Raw genomic sequence first — 21,624 nt, 5'->3', positions numbered from 1 at the left:
GTGGAAAAAAAAGAAAAAACAACCCAAGCAATTATTAAATTCAGTAACACACCTCAAACAAGGCCGAAGCCCCCCCCCCCCCAAATCCAGGTAATAATAGTACAATTCTTGGCTCGGTTGCAGCTACTGATTCGCTAGGAATTGGGATATAAACATATTGGAAAAGTGAAGGGAGGGAAAATAGGAATGTGTGTGTGGAGGGGGATAAAATCTTCTTCTACCATAACAAGCTGTCAAGAGATAATGTCTCAAATTGCTAAGTTAAGAAATAGTAGCATAAGCACATAATAGAGAAACATGGTGGTCCTTCAGTGAAAAATCCTTTCAGCTACAAGTAACAAAAAACCCAACTGCCAGTGGCTTCAACACATATAGCATTATTTATTCATTTATTTATTTATTTATTTTTCAGGAAGTTAACTTATATTTACAAAAGTGTGGCATGTGTTCAGCTGCTCAGTGATGCCATTAAGGATCCAGGCTCTTTCTAACTTTTTCTTCCTTAATGTGTGGAGTCTACATCCTCATGTTCATCCCCTCATGATCACAAGATTTCTGTCACAGCTCCAGGCAGCACAGCTATATTCAAGGCAGAAAGAAGAAGGAAGGGGACATTGTCAGATATGTGTGTCTCAGGAAAACAAAAGCCTTTCAGAAGGCCCCAGCAAACATCTGAGGGCCATAACTGGAACACATAGCCATCTCTAGCTTCAAGGGGGGCTAAGAAAGTATCTGACTCTTCAGCCTCTGAGTGGGAGATGGCAAGGGAGAAGGGGGTTTTGGAGTAGTAAGTGACAGAAGAAAAAGCCAAAGACTGGCAAAATAAAGTTCTTGCCTCTAGGGAGCAGGACTTGCAGTGGGAAGGAGTGGGACAGGATATTGCTGGGGTTTATTATGAGCTCTTTAGAACACTTTTATTTTTCAACTATGCGCAAGTCTTACTTTGATGAAAAGTAAAAACTTAGAAATAATGTGCTATGGTTTCTATGAAAGAAAAACATTTAAAAAATAAAAACTGGTGGCAGTTTTCTGTTTCCAGAGAAAAGGACATCCATTCACCTTAGAAGCAAACTAACCAGAATTGGGTCTTTATTGGGCTAAGGAATCTCGGGTATCCACACACTGATCTTACAGAAAATTGTGCCATCACTATTAACCTGAATGTGGCTGCTGGAAACCAGTACAGCCCTGTGTGGCAGTCACATGGGTTGACTGTGGTTAGACAGTCCTGGTGCAATTTCCTGTCTGCCGTTTTATTGGCTTTGTGACCCTGGGCAATTGACACCTGGGAGCCTCACTTTTCTTCTTTAGGGAATGAAGGTAATCCAAGTGCCTGGTTCAGAGTAAGCACTCAGCAAATGTTACCTACTGTGATACAAATGTTAAACGTCCTGAGCAGTGACATAATTTGGGTGTACTACAACAGTATTATGCTTGTACTGAGTTCGTTTCTCTTTTTTATTTTTTCTTTTTGTCCTATTCATGGGCTTGGACCGAACTGTCCCTGAAAATTATTTTTTGTTCCTGAGAGAAGTGCATGCATATTTTTGCCCAGGCTTTTGCTCACAGGAGATACGCAGTTTGGACCATCAAAAAATGTGCAGGCTTGGATTGCTGTTGGCTCCTATTGGAGGACGGACCATAAAAAGGAACTAGTCTGGATTATTGTTTCCACAACATATATTGCTATTTAACATTAAAGACAATCCACCCTATGAAATGTGCTGCTGACTACTGTGATTGCCTTGTGTAGGACACAGGGACCAGGTCACCACTGTGGGAAGTAGGTGTGAGAATATCCCAGAAAGAAAATGGATATGGGCAGTGTCGTGCTGGTGCAGGAAATACAGTTGGCCTGGGAGTGGGGAACAGAACAGTGACCTCCTCTCTCTGATGTCAAGGTGAGAGCTGGAGATCTGGCCTCCAGGTAGGGAGCATATGGCCAAAAACCATCCAGTTGGTGGATAATAATCTTTCCCACACATGATATCAGGCTAGGGGGCTAAGGAGAGGGACAGCCAATAAGCGGTCCCTTTCAGAGGAGCGTGGGTGACATTCTTGTGGAGAGGTAATATCTGGTATCCATTTACAGTTTTCCTTTGTGGCCTGGTAATTATCATCTGTTATCCCCAAGACTCCTGTAAAATTCTATTAAGCACACATACAGAGAAGATATTGCATCCATTAAAAAACAAAACAAAACAAAGCGATGCTATGAAAAAGGCATCTTTGGAGAATAAGAAAGAGTGCTTAGAAATTTTAAATGACTGCCAAAAATAAAAATCTTCAATAGAAGATAAAGTCAAGAAAATGTCCCAGAATGCAGAACAAAAAGGCAAAGATATGGAAAATATGAGAGAAAATAAAAAGACAATCACCCAGGAGGTCAAAATCCAACTAACAAGAGGTCTAGAAAGGGAACAGAGAAAATAGAGGAGAAAATTTGCAAAGAAATAAAACAGTGATTTCTTAGAGGAGGCGGACCTGAGTCTTCAGATTGAAAAGGCCCAACCACCAGGTGCCCAGTAAAACAGATGAGGAAAAAACACACTTTTGGGCTCATCATTGTGATATTTCAAAACACTTAAGTATGAAGGGAAAAAAATGTAAGCTTCCAGAGGTAGGGAAAACAGGTCGCCAACAAAAAATTAGAACCCAGCTTCTAATCAGCAACACTACATGCTAAAAGCAATATGTGCAACATTCAGAGGAAAAATATTTTTAACGTAGAATTCTAAAGACAAACTATCATTCAAATATAAAGGTAAAATAATGCTACATTTTCAGACATGCAAAGACCCCAAAATTTGCCTTCTTAGGAAGTTACTTGAGGATGTTCTCCAACAAAATATGTGACGTATCAGTCAGGATTGTTGGATGCAAGTAAGAGAAGCTGACTCTAGTTAACTAGAGCAGAAAAGGGATTTATTGCGAGGTCATTATTGTAGCTCACAGAAGTCTGGAGAATCGGGCAGGAGAAGCCACAACTAAGGCCATGCTGGGGGGACAGCTGGGTTTGAATGCTGCTACTGTCACTGCTAGCCCCACTGCTGTGACCCCTGGACGTGACCCCAGCATCACATGCCATTGAAGATGAACTCTAATCATCTTTCTGTCTGTTCTCATTTATTTGTGGTCACCTTCAGCATTGTGTTAATCATGCTCTTCAGTCCATGGCACATTATTTTCATCAGTCCATTCAAGGCCCCTTTTTTGCTTGATTTCATTGTAGTATTATTTTTCCCTGTCAGTCCCCACCCCACCCCAACTCCCACTCTCCTGCCCACTTCAGTGAACAACTCCAGTGTTTGTCATGTATATACACTTCCAATCCATCTTCCACAGATCTCCTTAGATATATGTACAGCCATCATATTATACAGTATTGTTTTACATTTACACAGATGGTATTATGCTGTAAGTCTCATTCTCTTTTTCACCTTTTCCATTCAACACTAGGTTTTGGAGACCTATCTATGTGACTATATGTAAATTTAGCTATTTTCTTTTTACTGTTTTATATATTCCATCTTATGAATATATCAGTTTGCTTATCCAGTCACACGTGATGGTCACCTGGGTTGCTTCCAATTCTTCACTATCACAAACAGTGCTGCAACAAACCACCTCAACTATATTTCCTTAATGACCTGTGTAAGAATTCTCTGGAGTATATACCCAGGAGTGCAATTGCTGGGTCGTAGGGTATACACCTACTGAATTTCAGGAGGTACTGCCAACTTAGTCTCTGGAATACCTGTACCAGTTTACACTCCCACCCACACTTTTCCTTTTCCTCACATCCTCATCAGCACTTGATAATATCTGACTTTCTACATGTTGCCATCCTTTTATTGATTTCTCAATGTTATTTTAATTTTCATTTCTTTAATTATTAAGAGAGTTGAAAATCTTTTAATATATTCAAGTTTCCTCTTGGGTAAATTCAAGTTTCTCATTCTGTTACTCTTCATATCCTTTGCCTGTTTTCCTATTGAGTTTACTATCTTCTTTTTCTAGTTATTAATCTTTTGTCAGTTTTGCTCATTGCAGATATATTCTCCTAATCTGTCATCTACCTGTTAATCTTGTATATTTCTGTCTCCTTTGTGTTGCTTACTCTGGATTCAAAGCCATGAACAGAGTATCCAGCCCTTGCTGCCTGGTGGGCAGGGAAAGGAAATCTGACCACCTTCAGTTTCCATAGAGGAAGTGGGGGCCTGCCTTCCACCGAGACTCACACGATGGGGAATCCCCCCAATCAGGATGGAGATTTAGATACTAGGCAGTCAACAGAGTTCACTCCTTTGGTTGGCCAACATCCACATATACCCTTCTTCCCAGACTTACTCTAAAAAAACGCTTTCACAATATAGTGCCTCATGTAACCAAAAAATGCACTCATTCCTTCTCTGAAGGGTGAGACCAGCAAGTATAAGTTATAATGGTTTCTGGTGCAGGTGATATAAAACCCAACTCAAACTGGTTTAAATAACACAAGCAATTTATTGGCTCGCTTAACCGACAAGCCCATAGGCAGGGAAGACTTCAGGCCTGGTATGATCAGGAATATGGTTCCATTTCCCTGTAATTCTCTTGGCTGTGCCTTCTCCATTTGTCAGCTCCATCCTCAGGTAGGCCTTCCACATGTTCACAAGATGGTTAATAGCAGCAACCAGGCTACATGCTTCTTTGTTCATGTCCAAGGGAAGACAGGCTACGTCTTCCCTCAAAAACTGAACAAAAGCTTCATTGTGACTGGATCATCTCTGAACCAATCATCACTGTGGCAAAGGGGAGAGAGAGATTATCCATAAAGTTCTATACCTAGAGCTGGCAATGGGGTCAGTCTCACTCAAACTGCATAGTTGTTGTACAATGGGGGAGGAGAGGAATGGATATTGGAGAACAACTACAAAGTCCACTACAAAGGAGTAAACTAAGAAAGAGGAAGATATGGGGTCCAGGAAAGATTGGGTCCAACCCAGAAGAGTAATGAAGGGACGTCCCAGGATGACAGTTGTGCTGCAGGCCTATAGAGCAATAAGTCCAAATTGGAGCAGAAGACGGAGGGCTCCAGGAGGGAGGTATCTGGGAAAAAAGGGGATTCAAACGATTTTATACTTTCTTTAAGAATTTGGAACAACTTAAGAAGGAGATAAAGTCAGACAATGCAAGGAAAACAGAAAAGCAATTAGAAACTCCAGGAAAAAAAATTGTATAAGAAAAGAAATGTAATCCAAGTACACTGATTGGAGCATTAGGAACAACATTTACATAATCATAATAACATAAACATTTTATTGACTTTAAGCTTTTAGAATGACCTGTCAGCAAAGTATGGATGACTTAATTTTGGTTATAGAACAGAATGTAAATATTATTAATCTTGTTAATATAGAAGTAAAAGTATAAATGTTAATAGATTGAAAGAGGGAATATAAGTCTATTACTTAAAGGTACAAAGGTAAGAAATAGAGGATATATAACTAGTGATATGTTTATATTGGGGCATTGGAGGAGGGCAGTTGGGTGGTATTAATAAGCAGGAAGTCAACAGATAATGTCTGAAAGTGATAAGTTGATAAATAGAAAAAATTGTATATTATTTAGAGATATGAAGATTATTATCAGAAAAGTAAAAAATAAGCAGTTATAAGTAGACTAGTAGATTTCCAGGACAAGATAGTAGACTTACCACATGTTTATCTCCACTCCCACCTGAAACCTTGCTAAAATGATAGTAAAGGAATTTTAAAAAAGTATAAAAACACAATGATGAAGAGAATGTCCATCAGGAGCAGATCCATCAGCAAAAGAGAGATTCCAACAAATGTCTGGAAGATAGGAAGTAAATGGAGAAATGGTGACTGATGAAGCATGGTGGAGGAAGCCACAGCCTGGAGTATGCATGGAGGTGATGTCACCGAGGAAGGAGTTGATCTTTCTCTGTAGAAGCCTGGAGTGTCTTGGGTCTTAACAATGCCAGGTATGGTATAGAGTGGGAGTGAGATGTGGGGCTGAAAACAGGGAGATTAACTGGAAGGCTGTATATCAAACTGTTAACCCACCACCCTGTGTACAATTCACAGCAGCCAGGTGTCTACCCATTAGGCAAAACCAGAGGTTTCTTATTTAAGGAAACTGAACAACCTGGGAGAAAAGATCTTTGCATTTTGGCACAGCATAGTAGTCAGCTATTCTCCAGTCATCCTAAAGGTAAGCCACCAGTCACCTAGCTCTGTACCCCATATACAGAGCTTCCAATCAAATTTTATTGCTACATTCTTAAATATGAGTAAACAACTATAGATCACTGGGTATTTGAGAAAAGACTACAAATTGAAAGAGATCAAAATACACAAATGAGGGAAAACAAATCCCAAAGGAAATAAATATTTCAAAGAACACAATGAAATATAAAAATACCTCTATTATTCTCAGAAAGATTCAAGATAATAGTGCATCCATTAAACAAGAACAGGATGCTATAAGAAAGGAAAAGATAACATGAATGGATATTTGGAAATTTTAAAATGTGATTGGCAAAATGAAAAGGAATGTTAATAGAAGAGTTGGAAAATAAAGTTAAATCTTCTTCCAGAAAGTAAACAAAAGGGAGAGAGAGAGAACTAGGAATGGAAGGGAGAGGGAGGGAGCGGGGAAGTGTGGCAGCAGTTGAGAGAACAGATAAAAATACAAAAGATCAGTTCAGAAGGTCTAACATCCAACTTCAAGGAGTTCCAGGAGAGAACAACAACAATAACAAAAACAAAAACAGAAAAGAGGAATGTATCAAAGAAATAATATAAGAGAATTCCCGGAGTTAAAGAACTTCAAAATGAAGGGACCTAACCAATGACCATCACAATGAATGACAAATCCCCAAACTTAAACACATAATTAAGAAATTTTAGGACACCAAGAATACAGTTTTAAAAAAATAACTATTTAAAGGTGTGTGGGGGAGTGGCTGGAGTAAAAGTACTTTTCCCTATTCTTCTCCCCAAGCACAGCTAAAATTCTGGGATATTACATATAAACATAAGAAGACTGAGAGGTGGAGAGAAGGCAAACCTCCTGGGGACCTCAGTAGCAGAGGAGCAACATGGTAGTGAGTTCCCTTGGTTTGCTTTTTGCCTCACATAGCCAAGACTTGGTGCTGGAGAAGATGGCAGTTAGATAATAACCACTCTACTCCAGCCAAACACAAAAGAAAAAACTGTGGCCCCACCAGCAAAGGCCAAGTGGGGAGCCTAGACTTCTACCTTTGCTGGCTATAAAGAATAACTCTTCCCCCTTCTCACTGGGGTGCTGTCAGAGAAGGCTGTGTGGGGAGCCAGAACTACCACCCTCACCCAAGAATCATGAGGAAACCCTCCTTCTGGGGTGTGAACAGAGATTGAGTGAGGATCCTGGACTTCTATGCCCATCTGGTAGTAACAAGGCAGTGTCCCCTCTTTCACTGCTGGAACAGTGTCTAAGGAGACAAGCTAAAACAATTAAATAATCCTCGTATTGGACTTCCCTGGTGGCACAATGGTTAAGAATCTGCCTGCCAATGCAGGGGACATGGGTTCGATCCCTGGTCCAGGAAGATTCCACATGCCATGGAGCAACTAAGCCCATGCGCCACTAACTACTAAGCCTGTGCTCTAGAGCCCGCGAGCCACAACTACTGAGCCCGCGCGCCACAACTACTGAAGCCCGTGTGCCTAGAGTCCGTGCTCCTCAACAAGAGAAGCCACTGCAATGAGAAGCCTGTGCACCGCAACGAAGAGTAGCCCCCGATCGCCACAACTAGAGAAAGCCTGAGTGCAGCAATGAAGACCCAATGCAGCCAAAACTAAATAAATAAATCAATTTATTTTTTTTTAAAAATCCCTGTATTTAACACCATACCCAAAGTGCCCAGGCTTCAATAGAAAATCACTTATGTTATCAAGAACCAAGAAAATCTCAACTTGAATGAGAAAAGACACTCAGTAGACTCCAACACCAAGATGACAGAGATGTTAAAAATCATCTGACAAGGGTTTTTAAGGAGACATCATAAAAATGCCTCAATGTACAATTAGGAATATGCTTAAAACAAGTGGAAAAACAGAAACTGTCAACAAAAAAATAGAAGATATAAAGAAGAATCAAATGGAAATTTTAGAACTGAAAAATACAATAACCCAAACAAAAACCTCAATGGATGGGCTAACAGCAAAATGTAGGGGACAGAGGAAAGAATCAGTTAACTTGAATATAGAACAATAGAAATTACCCAATCTAGAAAACAGAGAGAAAATAGACTGGGAAAAAAGTGAACAGACTCAGGGACCTGTGACAGTATAAGAAAAAATATAACATTCATGTCACTGAGATCCCAGGAGAGAAGAAATAGAGATGGGTAGAACTATGTAAAAGCAATTAGACTCAGACTAATATTAGGCTTCTTATCCTCAAAATTGGATGTTAGAGGAAAGTGGAGCAACGCCTTCAAAGTTCTATGGGAAAATGATGTTGAACCTCAAACTTTAGGGGACATCCCTGGTGGTCCAGTGGTTAAGACTCTATGCTTCCACTGCAGGGGGCATGGGTTTGATCCCTGGTCAGGGAATTATGATCCTGCATGCTGCATGGCCAAAAAAACCCAAAAAACAAACAAACAAAAAAACCCAAAACAAACTTCTGCCGAGTATAAGAATGGAATATGGATATTTTCAGATATGCAAAGACCCAGGAAGTCTACCCCCGACACAACCTTTTTTGAGAAAGTTACTTGAGGATGTATACTATCAAAACAATGGAAAAAATAAACAAAACAAAAACCCTGGGAACCAGTAAACAGTAGATATAACCAAGGAAAGCTGTGAAGGAAAGTCTCAAAATGACAGCCATGCATCAGGCCTAGAGAGCAACTAGTACAGATTTGAGAAAGGAGATGGAGGGCTCCAAGAAGAAGGTCTTTTTCTTTTTTGGTGGGGGGGTGGACTTGATGTACTTAATGTGATAGAGATTTTGGGAAAGAAAAAAATGGAATATATGAAAAAGTAAAATAGTGAAAGAGAAGCAAAGAATTAGAAACTTCAGGAAAAATGAAAAACTGCTACAAGGAAAAAATTATAAAAGTACATAATTGGGACTTCCCTGGTGGTGCAGTGGTTAAGAATCCACCTGCCATTGCAGGGGACACAGGTTTGAGCCCTGGTTCGGGAAGATCCCACATGCCGCGGAGCAACTAAGCCCACGCACCACAACTACTGAGCCTGCGCTCTAGAGCCTGCAAGCCACAACTACTGAAGCCTGTGCACCTAAAGCCCATGCTCCTCAACAAGAGAAGCCACCGCAATGAGAAGCCCACGCACCACAACAAAGAGTAGCCCCCGCTCGCCACAACTAGAGAAAGCCCGCGCACAGCAACGAAGACCCAATGCAACCAAAAATAAAAAAATATAAATTTATTTTTAAAAAGTACATAATTGGCTCTGCAATGAACAATTAGTCATATTAATATAATAACTGCTTATTGCTTTTAAACTTTTAGAATCAAACTATTAAACTGTAGACAAAACACACAGAAAAAGCCTTAATCATGTTTACAGAACAGAATTCAATGTTACCAACTTTGACACATAAAAGACCAGATGACAGAAGTTGAGAGGTTGAACTGTGGGGAAGAAAGCGAAAAGATATTCTCAGCTAACAAAATTCTGGTCAAGAAAAATTGTCTCATGGAACAAGGAATCACAATGTTGCTTAAATTCAGAAAAGTATCTAATAGAGAAACTAAATTATATTAGAAGCAGGAAGGACAAGAGTTGAACTTGGTGTAAATTATCTAAATCCTCATCTGTCATAGCAGGACATCAATGGGTAATGCCTGAAACTGATAAAAGACAAATCACATGGCATAGTATTTAGATATGGAGATAAAAATCAGAAGAAATAACTAAAAGTGGTTGCTAATAACTAAAGGTGGTAGAACGGTGGTGGGGATGTGTGGGTCAGTAGACTCTTTTCATTTCCTTTTGTACTAATTTGAGTTTATTGATTTGTTTTCTGAACAACGTGCATGCATTACTTCTATTTTAAAATGAAAGTGTATTTAAAATTAATTTTTAAAAGCAGAAAAAGGACACTCCTCCCCACCACTTACTCCCTCCCCGCAAATTCCCTTGTCCCTGCAGACCTAATGGCAGCAGAATTTACAAATATTTGAGAAACCTTGCAGTCTCCCTTCCTGCCTCTCCCTTAAATGTAGCTCTACTGCAGTCAAACTTGAATATTCGTTAGCCCAAGCTTGCCATACTTATGCTCATCTCCTTGCTTGGAAAAAAAATTACTCCTTATCTCCAGTAGTTGGAGTCTTCCTTATTCTTCAAGGCTCAGCTCAAATTCTACCTCCTCCAAAAAGTCTTCCTTAGTCCCCTGGCAGAACTTCCTTCCTCCTCGGTGACTCCCGAGTCTTCATTCATGCCTCTAGTTATGACACTTACATGTTGTTTCTTCAAGTATGTTATTCAGGTCAATGTTTCATGCCCCCACCATCCTTCAAAGCAGCTATCAGAGTGATCTTCCTAAAATACCAATCTGACTCTGTCACTTCCCTGCTTCAAACCTTTCTATGGCTTCCCATTGCCCATAGAATCAAAGCTAAGCTTGACTCCCTGGCTTCCACCATTTCTTCCACTGCTCCCCCCAAAATCCATGTGCTTTCACACTCTTTATGTAATTTTGCTTAGGCAGCTCTTCTGCTTGGAATATTCTTTCCCCCATTTCTCCATGGTAAACAGCAGCTCTTCCTTCAAGACTCAGTTCAAGTACCCCCTTCTCTATAAAGGCTTTCCTGATTACTCCCTCCATCCCACCCCACCCTAAGGAAGAACAATCCGATGGTCTTATATTCTCTACTCTGCCTCATCTAGACTTCTGTTAGATCATTTGTCACAGTTGGTGCACTTATCTGCTTACTTATCTGAGTCTCCAGGTAAACTGTGACTTCCTGGAGTTCAGGGAGTATATCTCATCTCCAGAACCAAGCACAGGGCCTGACATGCAGCAGGAACTCAATGTATGCTTGCTGAACAAATGGATGAAAAAGTTATGACCGAGTGAATACTGGAAAGAAATGAGCAAATGCTTATATTAATGCATGAATGAATAAGTTAATAAGTGAATGAATGAGTTATACATGAATAAGTGAATAAATGAATGATGACCAGATGAATGAATGAGAAAAAGAAGCCAATGAGTAAATGATTGAAAAGTGCCTGTGCCAGTGAGGGTATGAGAGAAGAATGAATAAATTCCCACCTCTGTGTCTCAGTTCAAACCCACCTGGAAGACCTTCTGCCCTGCTTTTCACCCATCTAAAGTGCATGCCACAGAGTTAACCTCTTTTAGATTACAAGGAACAGACACACTCAGGTTAGTGATGGAGATTTATTGAAGCATTCACAGGGAAATAAGGAAGACAAAAACAGCTACACAGGCAGCCTCACAGAACAGAAACTTGAAAATGGTTCATGATCCAAAGCAGCTCTAGAGCCTGGCTTATCTTGTCACCCCCTCAGCTGCAGGCATCTGTTGCTCCCTTCTCTAGTGCTTCCCAAAATGGTGACTCAACTTCTTTCTGGCAGTATTTATACTCCTCCTACTGCTACTGACTACCTTTTCTCTGCTCCCCTCCTCCCTAGCCCACGGCCTTCAGGGCCTCAAAGCTTCTGGGCCTCCTGGCTCCTACAGCTTCCTGGCTTCTGGGGCTTCAGTTCCAATTAATCCAGGGCTTCTATGTGCTGTAATTTCTGCTTGCCTTGTCTATCCTGCTGCCTCTTTGATTCCTGATGCCTTGCTGCCATGTGGTTGCAGCTACCTTGTGGCTCTTGCAGTCTCATCGCTTCTGCTGCCTCATGGATCTTGTCTGTTCAAGCCGTATGCTGCTTCGTTAATCTCACAGATTCAGGGTTTTGTCTCATAATTTCTGTTCCTCATGGCTACTGCTACATCGTGGCTCCTATTGCTTCATGGCTTGTGCCCTTTTGACCCATTGTCTTGCTGCTTCATGGCTTCTGCTACCTGTGGCCCCACATTCTAATGATGTCTCATTATTTCTGCAGCTTTCTCCTTGCTTTCACTGTTCAGTTTCTGACACCCTTCATCCACCACCACTCCTGCCTTGATAAATTCTAATTAACTGTTCACTTCTTCTGAATGCCTCACATTCAACCTCCCTGAAAAAGCATCTGATTGTTTCATATATTTGCCATCCGATACAGCCCATCACTAGGAGGCAGAGTTCTTACATCAGTCCACCTAGTAGGCCACTGGCCAGCTTAGAGACTGGCTGTCCTTGAGTAAGATACTACCCCAACTTAACCATCTGTGGCCAGGACTGTGAGGTCACATGGTACAGAACATGGCAACTCATGCTTAAGAAACCCCTTAGAAGGGACTGTGGGCATGGCAGGTCTGCTGAGGGCTTCCAGAAGGGGGCAGTGTAATTGGCAAGCTGCTTCTTGGGCTGTCCAGTACATCGACCTTCAAGGCCAACCTAAGTCCCACCTTCTCCATGGCCTCCTCTCCCTGTCCTGATCTGCAATGGGAGAAATCAAGGCTCTAGGGGCAATGTGGAAAGGGAACTTAGGTTCCAGTTCTGGCTCCAACACTTCCTAGTAGAGGGGCCTTGGGCAAGTTCCCTCCCCTCTGAGAGCCTCAGGAAGGGGTTAGACAAAATCCTAAATTCACTTACAGGTCTGACATCTGGGTATCTCCCTTTAGGTTACTGTATAAGGGATATAAGTCTTATCTGGGGAAGCCCACAAAAACATCTGAGGTAGGAAAGAGGGAGTCAGAGTCCTGGCTTGGAAAAGCACAGGAGGTGCTTAGCCAAGATTTATTGAACTTGATGAATGAATCAATGGCGGGGGGGGGGGGGGGGGGGGGCGGGGGGAGACCACACAGCACACAAAGAATGTTTACCTAACTTGAGGAATTCCAGTTGCTGAGGAGGCTGGAAGGAGATTCTGAGTCAGATGGGTAAGGAAGAAGAATGACTGAGATAGGGTAGGAATCTTGGCTATTAACGAGTATTCATTCTATCCTCTCAGTCACCCTCCACATCCAATAATCAGTCACCAAGTCTGCTTCATCATCTTCCTTTAACAGCTCATCTCCAATCCATTCCCACTGCCCTTGCCCTTGAGTGGGCCTAGTATTTTCAACTGTTCCCTAACTAATGTCTCCCCTCTCTCCCTCACAAATGCATTCATTCATTCAAAAACTATTTATTAGGTGCCTGTTTGGGGTCACGCACTGTGCTTTTTGCTGGGGATATACCAGTAGCAGGATAACCCCAGGCTGACCCTTGTGGTGCTTACAGCTTATTCAGAGAGACAAAACAAGCAAATATAAAACAGTGTGAGAATTGAACAAGGAAACTACAGGCATGGGAGCATACAGCTTGAGCATCTAACCTAATCTATTTCCACACTGGCTGGCCAGAAAGGGGTTTGTTAAAATCACATCTTATCTGGAGTCTCCTCTGCTTAAAACTATTCCACGGCTCCCCTGCTGTTTCCAACCCACAATCCCCAAACCTGGCTGCACCCTGGAGTTGTGTGCAGACCTCTATAAGCACTCCAGATCCTAAGGCCCCCACTCCAATTATGGAAATTGAATTTTTAGAAGTTGGGGCCCAGGATGCCCCAAGATGCACAGCCAGTTTGAGAACCACACTGTCCTACGAGGTAAATCTGCTCTGTAGCCAGGCTCTTACGACCCTCTTCAAATCTGGTTCCTGACTACCTCTCTAGCTTCATTTCCTGCTGCTTTTCCCCAGCCCAGGAAACCTTATGCTTCCGTATTTCTGAATTGCTAGGATGTTTCTTGCCTTCAGGTCTTTGTGCATACTGTTCTAACTGGAAACTCCTTCCACTTCCTCCTCAACTGGCTAATTCCTGCCAGTCCCCCAAGAGTCAGCTCAGGTGTCACTTCCTAGACTAGAGGACGTCTTCCCTGAACCTCTACCTAAGCTAGATGCCCCTCCTTTATCCATGCTCCTGTCAGAGCACTGATCACACTGCTTTATGAATTGCCTCCCCAACTAGACAGTGAGTTCCTCAAAGACAGGAGAAAGATTTGACTCATGTTTGTGTCCCGAGACTAAGGCTACCGGGTCCAGAACATAAGGGAGTCAACCAAGTGTCCTCCAACTAGCCCTAGGGATTCTACTTAGATCCAGCTGGCTCTTGGAAACACACCATGGTGTCTGCTCTTCTCTGGGCACAGCCTGCACTGAGCACGTGTTGCCTTGTGATGATAGGAGGTGGTGTGGCACAAGGGAAAGCACTGGGCAAGCACAGAGGAGATCCCAGTGGAAGTCTAGGCTCTGCCAGCGAACCACTGGAATCTCAGACAAGTCATCTCACCTCTCTGATCCTCAGGATTTAAATCTTTTGGAGCACTTCTGTTCCTATGTGCCAGGGTCTTATCCTAAGGCATCTCATGTAATGCTTTCTACCTCGTGAGATAGGGATTAGTTACTCAGATTATCATCCACACCTACTGAATTAGATTTCCAGGGGTGGGACCAGAGCAAGGAGCTCCACATCCTTTGGACATGGGGGTGCAGCAGGGAACTGCTGCTTTTCATTATAAGCCCTTCTGTACTATTTTATTTTCTAACTGGTGTATATATTGCTTTGATTTTTAAAAAGGAAAAAGAGGGAGTTCCCTGGTGGCCTAGTGGTTAGGATTCCAGGCTTTCACTACCATGGCCCGGGTTCAATCTCTGGTCAGAGAACTGAGATCCTGCTAGCTGCATCGTGCAACCAAAAAAAAAGGAAAAGGAAAAAGCTTCGCAGGTAAGGTTGATAACCACCCTTAGAGGGGAGAAAGCTCAAGACTGAATTGGAGGGTGTGGGTTCAAACCCTCACTGTTATCTGGTAGCTGGGTGATTTAACCTTGCTGGGCCTCAGTCTCCTCATCTGCAAAGTGGGAAGAATAGCAATCACTTTTTTAAAAATTAATTAATTTTTGGCTGTGTCGGGTCCTCGTTTCTGTGTGAGGGCTTTCTCTAGTTGCAGCGAGCAGTGTCCACTCTTCATCGCGGTGTGCGGGCCTCTCACTATCGCGGCCTCTCGTTGCGGAGCACAGGCTCCAGATGCGCAGGCTCAGTAGTTGTGGCTCACGGGCGCAGTTGCTCTGCGGTATGTGGGATCTTCCCAGACCAGGGCTCGAACCCGTGTCCCCTGCATTGGCAGGCAGACTCTCAACCACTGCGCCACCAGGGAAGCCCAGCAATCGCTACCTTTAAAGTCCTGTGATAATCTACATGCCAGCCAAATTGCTTCAGATATATTTCATTTCATCTTCCTTACACCGCTGCAAGGTAGGTGTATATTATCTGCTTTCCTACATTAGGAAACTGAGGCTCAAGGAGGTGAACTAACAGGTTCAAGTTTCTACAGCTAGTATTTGAACCAGGGTGACTCCCCAGTTGTGCTGTTCCACATATGCCAGCATTTCCCAAATTACAGCACACATACCACTAGTGGTATGTGACTTCTTTGGTTGAACACAGACAAATTTATTTTGTTTTGATAGCTATCCCTTTTAATATGTATTAGAAAATACATACTTATTAGCACATCTCACCCATGGTTTCACGGTTATCACTACTCAGGATGAAATGAAGTAGATAACGATACTAGACCCAAGACAACCTCAAGAAAAATACTGAGTAAACAGTACAGAAAGGCAATTTGGAAGTATCTATTAAAAACAAAAATATAAATAACCTACGATTCTGTAATTCAACTTGTAGGAATCAACCCTAGGTAAATTTTCACACACGCACACACGATGCTCCTGCGTAGTATCCTTATAACAGCAAAAACAGAAGTCTTACTGTCTATCACACGAGAAATAGGTAAATAAAATGTGGCAGAGTCACATCATGGCAATTTACATAACAATTACTAAGGGTGAACTGCATCTACATTTAGCAACATGCATATATCTCAAAAACATTGCTAAGAAAGAAAACTGCAGAATGATTCAATATACCATCTGCATTAAACACAGTATTTTCAATGAATTCATACGTAAAAGTCTTAAAACAAAGTCAAGATGGATGTACAACAGACATTATAGGAATTGAGAGGGGGAGGGGGAATGGTAGTCGAATGAAGTTAGCTTTATTTGCAACAATCTAATTTCTTAAAAAGAAAATGGATTCATGCATTACTTGGATAATTAGAACTGATTTAACTTTTAAAAAGAAAAAATGTAATATACAGATCGGACAAGGTGATGGTCTGACAGTATACATGAACAAGCAAAGACCGACCTCATGGCAGCAGACTGCACTGCCTCTGCACAGTGCCTGCAACTAATGCGGTTAGTTCCCAGAAGGAACATTACACACAGCCAGGATGCGGCCCAGGCTACCTCTCCCCTACTTCCTCACAACCCAGGTTGGGGCTTAGGCACCCAGTTATCATACATGATTGAAGCGATAGGGTTCCTTAGGTCCTCCACTTACCAGGTAAACCCCATCAATGCCCTGGAACTTTCCCAATAACCAGGGCATTCAACACTTCCCAGATTTGGAGGCTCCTTCTGTCCCTAACAACTGGGATCAGAAGCCCTCAGGGGTTAGGCATGAGAAGGCTTGGATTCTGAGGGGTTGGCACCTAGTGGGCTCCAAGCAGGGATAAGGCCTCCAGTGAGGAGTTTGACATCATTAAATCCTACGAGGTAGGTAAATACTGTTAGCCCCATTTTACAGTTGAGGAAACAGGCACAGAAAGGTCAAATGACTTGCCCAGTGTCAAGCTAGTAAGTGATAAAAAAATGGGACTAGAACTGTCCCTAGAGCCTAGGCTCTGCTCCTAGCACCCAACCAAATCCTACCAACTTGTCAAGGTCCAGCTCAAATGTGACCTCCAGGAAGCCTGGAGCTGATCATCCTCTTCTCAAATTCAAAGCACCTATACATGATTCAGCTAACCACAGGAACTCATGAACCCACTAGCATCTCCTTAGTAGGAGGGTAGAGATCATGTCTGATTCAGTTCTGTATTCCTAGCATAGAGTCTGACAAAGAGGGTGTTCAGTATGTATTTGATGAACACAGGAAATGAATGAAAGCATTAATGAGTGAATGAGGGTGGTTTCACGTAACAGCCTGAATCCTGAGGTCTGGAATAACTATGCCCAGCGCCGGGGTGCTGTCATACTAAGCTCTCTTGGAATCAAATTCAGCCTAGGCTCCTTCTAAAATGGGTCTCCAATATCTTTATTATTTTGCAAACACACCCACATGCGCACATGTGGACACATATACACACATGTACATACCACACACAAGCAAAATGCAGGGGGCCCAAGGAATCCATGATTATGGGTGACGGGGTAAGGTCCAGGGTGGCAGAAGGGGGGATGGACAGATGGCCCTGTTCAGCTCAGTTCAGCTCAGCACCTCGTTCCAGAGGTCTGGATGCTCCCTGAAGCTCAGGAATTTTTGCTCCAGAACTAACATCACCTCTGTTCCTCTTCATGCTTGACAGCAGTGCCTAAATCCCATAACTATACCAAACAGGGACAGGAGGTAGGGAAAGGTTGGGAGCCAAATATCCAGAGATTGGGAGAGGCGTAACTTAGGGATCCAGACCGGGCAGGAGGGCAGAACTACTGCTACTGCTCATTGGGGTTGGGGTTGGCATCTGGGTACTTGGTGAGGTCGAAGGTCAGGACTTTGCTGATCACACAGTCCCCTTGCTGAAGGAGGAGGGAGAAAAAGAAAAATAAAATTGTAAGGAGAGAATTAAGAGGGGTCAAGTGCCCCAGGATTGTGGGGCCTCAAACCCTCCTCCCTACATACCTGCCCAAAGCCCAGGCAATGGTTCTCTGGGTATGAGAGGATGTGCTCAGTCCCATGTGCCTTTCCTGCCTATCTCTGCACTCTCCTCCTTTTCTCTGCTGTCTGGCTGCCTCTGCCTCGCCTTTCCACCTGTCCCCAAATGCAATGGCCCTGCCCAGCTGAGCTGGCTAAGCCTCCAGGGCAGGGCTCCAACAAGCCCAGATGGCCATTCAGGACCTGAGTCCCTATGCTCCCCCACCCCTGTGCCCCTCCACTGCAGCCTTCCCTTCCTGCCCTGGGAAGTCAGGCAGGGAGTGGGGCTGGCTCCTGAGCCAGGACCGCCCTACCTCGGGGTAGACTCCAATGAGGCTCTCAGCCTTGGTGTAGAACTCCTCCTTGAGAGAAATGACGATGGCCTGGAAGTTGCAAGTCGACTGCTCCTTGATGTAATTTGCTACCTGTGGGAGGGGCCATGGAGCACTTAGCAGGGCTGAAGCCCTAACACTCCCTGTCTTATCCAGTCAGAACCAGAGGCAGATGGGGTGGGGTACGGGGCGGAGGGTTGGGGGAAGAGAGGCTGAAAGGAGGCCACTGACTAGCACAGTGCGGATGACCCTGGGCCCAGCCTCCCAGGCACAGAGAAGAGGCTGCAGGAATGGCTAGGGCGCACTCAGGAGTTGTTCCCTGAAACCCAGCCCCGACCTGGGGGCCTCCCTCCCGGGCCCCACTTTCCTTGCACCCACCTTGCCAATGTTGGTGTTATCCAGGGCAGCATCTATCTCATCCAGGACGAAGAAGGGGGCTGGCTTGTAGCTGGGAGGGAACCAGTAGGTGAGCTGACACTGATGGGGGCAGGGGCGGGGCATGACAGCCCCAGAGCCCATCATACAGGCCAGCACCCCCTTCCATTTCTTCAGAGATAAAAAAACCCAGGTCTGAATGTTGCCTGAGCCCCTAAAGCCCAATATACCAACTGAGTCCTCCTTTGCATCCAGCCCTGCGCTCCAGGATCCCACAGAACAGAAGACATGATCCTCTCTGGAGCCTCCAGGTTGGCTGGGGAGATAAAGCTGTCCTAGGCTCTGGCCATACTGACCAAGCTACCTGGAGGTCTACCCCACCCACTCACACCATGTCTCCCTGCCTCTGCACATGCTGTACCCTCTGCCTTGGAATGCCTACTGGTCTCTCTGGCTAACTTCTACTTATCCTTTGCATTTCCTGCTCAAGTGTTGGCTGCCCTTGAAAGGCTTTCCCAGATTGGGTTGGTGGCTCTCCTCTGTGCATCCACCGCTCACACGCTCACCCGGTTACAACATTTAGCTCACTGTTTGTTTACACATCTGGCTTCCAGTAGACCATGAGCTCCTTGAAGACAAAAACCATGTCTGACTCATCTGTGTCCCTAATCCCCCAACAAGGTCTGGTACAGAGCAGCCCTCAAGAAATGCTCACTGAATGATGCTGTACAATCAAGCACTAAGTTGTGGGGGGGAGTCAGATTCAAGTACTGTTGGCATTCAGGAGGGGGAGGTCAGGGTATGCCACAGTGGTTGAAGCAGGCTTCCTAGAGGAACAGGAGGAAGAGAATGAGATGTGAAGGGGTGGAAGGTGATGGCCAAGCTAGATTTGCATGAAAAGGGCTTATGAGCCAGCAACCATGTAAGCAAAAGCCTGGAGGTGGGACTGAATACATGCAGGGGAAGGCATGCTGAGTGGATGAGGTTGGATTGGGAAGACAGGTCCAGGAAACCAAGGCCAGATATGCTGTGGTCGGTAGGGAAACAGGGATTCAATCCAGAGTCCACCAGATCATCTTCACCTCGGCATAACTTTGCATATCCTTGGACCCCAGAGCCTCCAGTGGCCTCAGTACAGTCTCCACCAACTGCCCTGGAGGGGCACAGCCATACCTGTGGATGGCAAAGAGCAGTGCCAGAGCTGCTACTGTTTTTTCCCCCCCTGACAAGTTGTCCATGGGCCGGAAGCGTTTGCCAGGAGCTACACAGTTGTAGTTGATGCCATCCAAGTAGGGCTCCTCAGGGTTCTCAGGGCCCAGGAATGCCTAGGGGGAAAGGAGATGGGTCAAGAGTCTGGGTCTAGATGGGGATGAGGACAGGAAGCCTAGAGGGAAGGGCAAATGAGGATGGGTAGGGGCTAGTTGGGTAAGGGGCTCCAGCCTACCTGGGCACTGCTGTTACGGGACAGGGCCTTGTAGATCTCATCAATGTTGGTGGCCACTGATTCAAAACAGGAATTGAAGCGGTCAAAGCGTTCCTTCTTGATCTGTTCAAATGCCTGTTTGGCCTTCTTGGCTCGCTTTCGGGCTGCCTCAAACTCTGCCACAAGGGAAAGACAGGTGACCCCTCAGTACCCAGGCTCTGCCAAGGCTGAGGACCATGCCCTGGCAAAAATGACCTACAACTGACAATCCACAGAGCAGGGACATCCCACATGAAGAGGAATGCCTGCGGAGGGGCCCAGGAAGACAGTTCCACGATCACCTGTATCCAGTGGGCCAGCCACATAGTGCAAAGGAAGAAACATGGGCTCGCAGCCACATAACATGGATTCTTCCCTGGGCTCTACCAGCAACGAGCTGTGTGACCTCAGGCAGGTCACTCATTCTCTCTAAACCTCAGCAGTTTTCTACTCTATAAAACAGGTGTGATAATCCCTACTGTTTAGGGCTCTTGGGAGTTTCGAGCAAGAAAGCACGTAAAAACAGGAGCTGTTGTGATGTATAACAGGCCCTTGCCATACCTCTAGCCTCCTGCCTTCATCTTAGAACCAAGAAGAAGAGGAAACCCTTACCGTCTGAGGTTTCCTGGAACTTGTCTCGGACACTTTCCAGCTTTTCCATGGCCTTCATGTTGGGGGCAGCAATACGCTGGAGCACACTCTGCTGCTCATTCAGCTTCTGCTGCAGTGTGTTCATCTCCTGCTTGATCTCCTCCTCGGCCTGGGCATCCTGCAAATCCCAGGCCCAGCAACATCAAGAAGGGCCAGGCCCCTACAGAGATACCTGATCCAGGCGGGGGCCTGGGGACCTACTCCCACGCAGAAGGCAGGTTCTTTTTCCCTAACCCTGCTCCTCTCATCAGGTCCTGCCAACAGTAACCATTCCCACCGTCCCTAGAAATTACAGGCTGACGTCGCTTTTATCATCTCTAGCCCTTCCCCCAGGCCCTGTCAACCTCTCCATCTCTCAGGAGGAGCAGCTGGTGGTGCCCCTCTCTGGCTCTCAGCCCAGGCCATGAGCCAGCGCCATCCCAGGGTGACCTAGAGGCTCCCACACAGGCTGGTCTGGACTCCACTTACAGCTCTACAACGAATAAGGCAACTCACGTTTTCTGCTCAGATCACCACACCTGAGCAAATTCCATTTGAACTTGGTTTTAGGTCTTATGGATATTGTGATGCATGTCTGGGCTTGTGCCTTTCTGCCACTTTTAGTCAATAAATATTTACTGAATGCCTTCCAATGCCAGGCACTGGCCACTCATATCCTGTGAGTCATGGCTCCTGTGTTCATAGAGCTCATGGACTAACAGAGGAATGCATATAAGCAAACAATCAGAACATTGTATGGTGAATACCCAAACAATGATAAACAGATGGTGACGGGTCAGCACACAAGAAGGGCACCTAACTCAGACACTGGGGCTAGGGAAGGCTTCCAGGAATATTTTTAAGCTCAGGCCCATAGGATGAATGGTGAGGACAGAGAGAAGGAACAGTCTTCTATGCAGACAGGAGTATCACATGC

The 21,624-nt window shown here is 44.4% G+C and overlaps 1 protein-coding gene across 3 annotated transcripts in view; it reads right to left on the bottom strand.

The window, feature by feature from the left end:
- Positions 1-416: 416 nt before the first annotated feature.
- The window catches only part of SMC1A (structural maintenance of chromosomes 1A), a 47,550-nt gene continuing 26,342 nt past the window's right edge, over positions 417-21,624 (bottom strand). Inside the window, exons 20-25 of one of the 3 annotated variants that reach the window (XM_060292947.2) lie at positions 20,670-20,826; positions 20,040-20,194; positions 19,769-19,920; positions 18,599-18,668; positions 18,203-18,313; positions 417-579 (exon numbers count right to left, since the gene is read on the bottom strand). In XM_060292947.2, the coding sequence (XP_060148930.1) occupies positions 559-579; positions 18,203-18,313; positions 18,599-18,668; positions 19,769-19,920; positions 20,040-20,194; positions 20,670-20,826 (666 nt within the window). In that variant the 3' untranslated portion in view covers positions 417-558. Of the gene's footprint in view, positions 580-12,926; positions 17,774-18,202; positions 18,314-18,598; positions 18,669-19,768; positions 19,921-20,039; positions 20,195-20,669; positions 20,827-21,624 lie in introns of those variants that run through there. The other 2 variants (XM_030851017.2, XM_060292948.2) reach the window with 2 other exon arrangements.

Source organism: Globicephala melas, chromosome X (assembly GCF_963455315.2).
Source record: "Globicephala melas chromosome X, mGloMel1.2, whole genome shotgun sequence".
Classification (NCBI taxonomy): Eukaryota; Metazoa; Chordata; class Mammalia; order Artiodactyla; family Delphinidae; genus Globicephala; species Globicephala melas.
This window is presented reverse-complemented; position numbering and strand designations above follow the sequence as displayed.